The following is a 6,082-nucleotide window of genomic DNA, read 5'->3' as shown; positions in this document are numbered from 1 at the left end:
CCCAAACGAGCCTGCACCCTGCAGCCTGGCACCCCAAACGAGCCTGCACCCTGCAGCCTGGCACCCCAAACGAGCCTGCACCCTGCAGCCTGGCACCCCAAACAAGCCTGCACGCTGCAGCTGGTCACCCACACCGAGCCTGCACCCTGCAGCCCTAACGCCTGCAGCCTGGCACCTGAAGCAAGCCTACACCCTGCAGCCCGACACCCCAAACAAACGTGCACCCTGCAGCCTGGCACCTGAAATGAGCCTGGCACCCTGCAGCCTTGATGCCTGCAGCCTGGCAACTGAAACAATCCTGCACCTTACAGCCTGGCACCCAAACCCAGCCCCTATCTTGCAGCTGGGCACCCAAAGCAATCCTGCACCCTGCAGCCTGGCACCCAGAACGAGCCTGCACCCTGCAGCCAGGCACCCAAGACAGGGATGCACCCTGCAGCCTGGCACCCAAATCAACCTTGCACCCTGCAGCTGGGCACCCACACCCTGCACCCCAGCACCCAAACCCAGCCTGCACCCTGCAGCTGGGCACCCAAAACAATCCTGCAGCCTGGCACCCAAACCCAGCCCGCACCTTGCAGCTGGGCACCCAAGACAGGGCTGCACCCTGCAGCCTGGCACCCAGAACAATCCTGCACCCTAGAGTCTGGCACCCAAACCCAGCCCCTATCTTGCAGCTGGGCACCCAAAACAATCCTGCAGCCTGCAGCCTGGCACCCAGAACAATCCTGCACCCTAGAGTCTGGCACCCAAACCCAGCCCCTATCTTGCAGCTGGGCACCCAAAACAATCCTGCACCCTAGAGTCTGGCACCCAAACCCAGCCCCTATCTTGCAGCTGGGCACCCAAAACAATCCTGCACCCTGCAACCAGGCACCCAGAACAAGCCTGCACCCTGAAGTCTGACACCCAAAATGAGCCTGCACCCTGCAGCCTGGCACCCCAAACAAAGCTGCACCCTGCAGCTGATCACCCACACTGAGCCTGCACCCTGCAGCCTTGATGCCTGCAGCCTGGCACCCCAAACAAACGTGCACCCTGCAGCCTGACACCTGAAGCAAACCTGGCACGCAAAACAATCCTGCACGCTGCAGCTGGGCACCCACACCCTGCACCCCAGCACCCAAACCCAGCCTGCACCCCACAGCCTGGCCTGCCTGGGCATCCCCCGGCCAAGCCTGCAGCCTCCCGCAGGCCAGCAGCCAGGCAGGGGCAGGGGGAAGCCCTGGGCCAGCGCAGCCCTCCCGGGCAGGGGACCCAAGGCTCTTGCTGGGGGGCTGGCTCACTGTGGGGCCTCTGGGGTGGGCTGTGCGTGCCCCCAGGGCAGGTGCCTTCGCGTGTGCATGGCACAAGTGGTGGCACCAGCAGCCCCCCTGGGCTCTCCGGGTGGGTCCAGTCATGCAGGTCTCTGCCAGCGCCCAGCTGGCCCGGAGCCCCTCAGGGACACCACCACCCCCCCCGCCTGGAGCCCAGCTTTACCACCCTGGCCCTTATCCAGCCCCCACCCATCCCACTCCCCACTAAAACCCAACCAGTACCCTGCCGGTGCCAGGCACACCCGATGCCAGCACTTCTATCCCCACCCCCCCAGGCACCCCCCCAGGTACCCCCCAGCAGCAGGCAGCTTCTCCCCTACTTGCAGCGGGAATTTTGCTGTAGGGTTTGGGGGTTTTTCTTTGTCGGCAGGGATGGGGGAAGGGGCTTTAGCCCACTTTCCATCCCTGGCAGAGGTTTTGGCTGTGCCGGGGGATGCTTTGTGTGGACCTTGTACAAGACATTGTCTTCTGCCAGTGGCCTGGCTTGCCCCCGCCCCCGCCCCCCCCCAGCAGCAGCTGCCTGCGCAGCAGGTTCCCCAAGCACCGCGGCTCACTAGCCCTTAAAATAAACCTTAACAAGCAGGAGGGGGAAAAGACCGGCCCCCCCTCCTGCCTGGTACCTTAATGCCTCAAAGGCACAAACAGCACGACGCCCCCAGAGCCCCAGCCAGCCGCCGAACTGGTTAAATATTCATGGCTGCCCCTTCCCCAGGAGCCCCGAGGAAATAACAGCAACTTCTCAACCACCAGAGCAGAGTCCGGGCTGTCATCAAGCAATCTCTTTAATGAGGATCACAACTAATAGTATAAAAAAAAAAATCAATCCCAGAGTTCTGTCCTTTATTTATTTTTCAGAGATAATCCTCCTTTATTTTGCTGCTTTTTTTTTTTTTTTTTAAACGTTAAAAGCAGCCCTGGCTGGAGCTTATTCTTTCCTAAAGCAGCGGATGTGCACTGGAGCCCGGCGGAGGGGCTGCTCGCTGGCAGCCGGCACCTGCCACCACCAGCCACCCCGTGCCCTGCCCGCAGTGTCCCTTGCCAAGGGACAAAATGCCACAGGGCTCTGGAGCCCAGCACAGGGGTGAGCCGAGCTCCCGCGCAGGCCTTGAGGCTCTGCTGCTCCTCCTGCTCCCGGGGAGGTTTCCACTGTCCCCCCTGCTCCGGCTGTGGGCTGCGATGGCTGAGGTTTCCCTCGGGAAAGGTACAGGCACCCGCTTGGCCATGCCTGCCAGTGGGTGCTGCCAAGGCACTGAGCAGAGCAGGGTGAGCCATGGCTCTGGTGGCAGGACCCAGCCGCCCCGTGATGCTCACAAGCCCCCGGGGTCCCTCTCTGTGCCCAGACCAGCCCGGTGAAGGGCCAGGGCTGCTGGCGAGTGCTGGGCTGTGCTGCACATCCCGCTCCATCACCGTGGGCAGCACCGAGCAGGGTGCCCACAGGCACCCGCTGCCACCACAGAGCAGGGGCATGGTTGAGCTCGCTGGCTCCATCCCCTCCACTCAGCCAAATCCTGTGGGGCTGCGCACCCTCGCCCCTGTGCCCCCCACCAGGCACTCAGCCCTGCTCCCTCCCTGAAGGGCACACGCCAAGCGAACCCCAAGGGCAGGGGGGCTGCAGGACCCCCAGGCTGCCCTAGGAGATGACGGTGCTCTGGATGAGCTGCAGCAGCTTCTCCTCCCGCAGGACCCTGGGCATGGGGAGGGGGGTGCCCAGGGCCTCCCGCAGACGGGCAAAGGCCCCAGCCCCCACCAGGTGCAGGCGCAGGGGCCCAATGCTGCCCTTGAAGCGGAAGGACTTATAGATGGGGAAATCCTCCTGGAGACACTGGTCCAGCTGCAGAGAGAGGGCAGGCTGCCCGCGCTGCTCTGACACCGGCGGTCCCACCACCATCACTCCCACGCCGTGCCCATGCCCACCGCCAGCTGTAGCCCCCCGGGCAGGGCCAGGCTGTGCCCGTGCCCCTCCAGCCATGTCCCCCCACCCAGCGAAGCATCCCTGCAGCACAGAGGCTGCCGGGCCAGCACCACCACTGCCTGGCTGCGCCCACCCTGCTGCCTCAGCTGCAAGGAGCTGCTCCGGAGCAGAGCCTGCATCCCCCTCACCTTGTAGCGCTGCCCCTCCGACAGGTCCCGCAGGCCCCGCAGCTCCACGAACACCTCGTAATGGGGGGCACCGGCTCCCGAAGAGGTGCCTGCAGCAGCAGCAGCAGCATATTAAAGCCACCTGCAGCGCCCAGCCACACCCCACACAGGCAACCCAGGGCTGAGCAGGGCACAAGAGGGTTGGCAGAGCCCCGGGCAGCACCAGCTGTGCTTTTGGGGGGGACTCAGGCAGTTCTGGGGGGACTCACCCAGCAGGGCACTCTCCACGCAGACATAGTCGACCAGGCGAGCACCCGGCCACATGCCCACAGCGCGGCACAGGCTCTGGCAGAACCGGTCCTCAGGGATGCTCTCGCCCCGCACGCTCAGCGCCTGGCTCTCCCTGCGGTGTGGGGAGTCAAGGTGAGTGCCCCATGCCGGGGGTGCCGTGGACAGCACCCCATCCAGACCCTACCCAACACAGGGCCCCCCACGCCACCCCCTGAAGTGAGGGGCAGGGGTGTCCTGACCTGCGCACGGGCTCCACCACCGGACACTGCTTGTGGAAGCCGGCCACCCTCAGCACCTCCCCAGCACGGCACCTGCGTGGGGGCAGGGCAAGCGTGAAGTGGGACCAGTGTCAGGCATGTGGGGCTGGGGTGGGCAGCCCCCCTGGACCACCACAGCAGGGAAGAGGCACCTGTACTCTCCTGGCTGGGCCGTCAGGACCAGCCCATACTCGCGTCCCTCCCAGAGCTCGTCCAGCAGCACCGTCTGTGGCTCCTCCTTGGCCGGGCAGGGCAGGAACTCGTAAAAAGCCCAGTCAGGGCACAGCAGGAATCGGGGCGCTGGCTCCTCCGGCCACAAGTTCACACCTAGTAGGGCTGGGCAGAGGGCAGCGTGTGTCAGCATGAGTCTCCCAGCCCCCCCTGTCCCTGCCCACGCCGCCTCACCCCCCTCCAAGGGGGAACTTCTCGGCCGGCGGCAGGAGAGAGCTGTTTTCAGAGAGCAGGGAGGATTCTCCAGGGAGGGATGCGGCACAGAGGTGCACCCGCATCTGCAGGGGCAGGGAGGGTTGTGTTGCCATATGGCAGCGGTTCCCCCCCATGCACCCAGGGTAGGCTGTGGGGACACAGGGGACACTCACCTCCCGCTGCCCGGTAGAAGGGGCAGTAGAGCGGCAGCCCCCTGCAGTCGGCGCGGCGGAGGGCATCGCAGTAGAGCTGCTCCGCACCATGCGCCGTCCCCACCACCACCACCTCCAGCTGTGGCCACAGGCGCTGCACGATGCCCTCTGGGCCCCGGGCACACTCGGCCCGTAGCTCAGCCGCCCGGGCGGCGCTGGGGACCAGCAGCGCCTGCAGCCGGCCCCGCACAGCCTCGGGCAGCCCGGGCTGGGGGCTCAGCCTGCCCAGCGCCAGGTCCTGTGCCAGCTCGGGCCAGCCAGCATGCAGGGCCGCCAGCGCGTCGTGCAGCTCGCTGGCCAGCCCGGCCTCCAGCACATGCAGGGCACGCTCCTGCAGCGCCAAGAGCAGCTGCACCCGCAGCGCGGCGGCCCGCGAGGGCAGGGTGCCCGCCTCGACCGGGGTGCAGTACAGGGTGGGCAGGGGCCAGCCTGCCGGGGCGCGGGGGTGCCCTGGCGCCCAGGAGAGCAGGGCCGTGCGCCGGGGGGCCAGCGCCCGCGGGAAGGCGGCGTGGAGGGCATCCAGGTAGAGCAGGGACCCCTGCGCGGGGAGAGGCGGGGGTCAGGCGGGGCAGCCCCGGGGGGCAGCGCAGCCCTCCCGGTGTGGGGTGCCTGTGCTCCCCCCCCCCCATACCTGCAGAGGGGGGTCTGTGCCCCAGCAGCTGCGAAGCAGCGCCCAGGGGTGCAGCGGGGGGACCTGCCCCCCCGGCGCCCCACCGGGGCAGCTCTGCCCCAGGGGATGACGCTCCCGGAAAACCTCGGAGCCTGCTGAGAGAGGCGCGGGGTGAGGAGGGCGACCCCCGGGGACACGGACACACACGCACCCCCCAACCCCGAGCCGCCCCCGCCGCTCACCGCGGGCCGTGCCGGCGGGCAGCAGCCGCCGCAGCCGCCGCTCCTGGCTGAGCCGCACCTCGGTGCCCCGCAGCTCCAGCCGCCGGCGGCACCGGCCCGCGGCACGGCGCAGCACCGGGCGGGCCAGGCGGTGCCGCAGGGCGGGGAGGGCGGGCAGCGCCGCGGCCGCCACCACCGCCACCACCACCGCCACCAGCGCCACCAGCGCCACCAGCATCCCGGGCCGCGCACCGGCACAGCGCCCCCCGCCGCCCCCCAGCAGGGACGCGGGCACCGGGACCCCCCCGCCCCGTTATTCCGCCTCCGGGAGAAATGACGGAGAACGACCGCGACCGGCGCCGCCCCCGCCGTCAGCTCCGCCTTGGGGGTTTATTTTCACTTTCTCCTTTCTACAAAAAAACCCCACCCCAATCAAAGAACGATGCGCCCCTCTCCACCCCCACCCCCCACCAGAGAATTAAATCGCAGTTAAAACCCAAGGACACCCCCACCCCCCGCTCTCCATGCGTCGGCAAGAAAAAACTCCTTCTTGTAAGGAATTTTGTTTGTGTTTGGCTTTGCTTTTTCCCCGGGAAAACGCCCCCCCCCCCCCATCCCCCGGGCACCTCCCGCTTCCCTCCCCCCCCACCAAGGACCTGCCCTGCCGCTG

The 6,082-nt window shown here is 67.3% G+C and overlaps 1 protein-coding gene across 1 annotated transcript; it reads right to left on the bottom strand.

Annotated features, from left to right (window-relative positions):
* Window positions 1-2,068: 2,068 nt before the first annotated feature.
* GHDC (GH3 domain containing) lies at window positions 2,069-5,712 on the bottom strand. The gene is made up of 8 exons (XM_055697343.1): window positions 5,434-5,712; window positions 5,213-5,343; window positions 4,543-5,119; window positions 4,096-4,279; window positions 3,926-3,997; window positions 3,665-3,798; window positions 3,417-3,505; window positions 2,069-3,147 (listed from the first exon to the last, which is right to left on the bottom strand). Exons 1-8 carry the CDS (start codon window positions 5,648-5,650, stop codon window positions 2,947-2,949), a joined length of 1,605 nt encoding a protein of 534 aa, XP_055553318.1. The 5' UTR covers window positions 5,651-5,712; the 3' UTR covers window positions 2,069-2,946.
* Between the last annotated feature and the right edge of the window lie 370 nt (window positions 5,713-6,082).

This window comes from Falco cherrug, chromosome 20, assembly GCF_023634085.1.
Source record: "Falco cherrug isolate bFalChe1 chromosome 20, bFalChe1.pri, whole genome shotgun sequence".
NCBI lineage: Eukaryota > Metazoa > Chordata > Aves > Falconiformes > Falconidae > Falco > Falco cherrug.
This window is presented reverse-complemented; position numbering and strand designations above follow the sequence as displayed.

What these genes read in the sequence shown, in the direction of transcription:
- GHDC (XM_055697343.1), bottom strand. Translation starts at nt 5,650, where the DNA reads ATGCTGGTGGCGCTGGTGGCGCTGGTGGCGGTGGTGGTGGCGGTGGTG. An exon ending in GCACAGACCCCCCTCTGCAG is followed by an intron (nt 5,120 to 5,212) that starts GTATGGGGGGGG and finishes CTCCCCGCGCAG; the next exon opens with GGGTCCCTGCTCTACCTGGA. An exon ending in GCCCAGCCAGGAGAGTACAG is followed by an intron (nt 3,998 to 4,095) that starts GTGCCTCTTCCC and finishes GCCCCCACGCAG; the next exon opens with GTGCCGTGCTGGGGAGGTGC.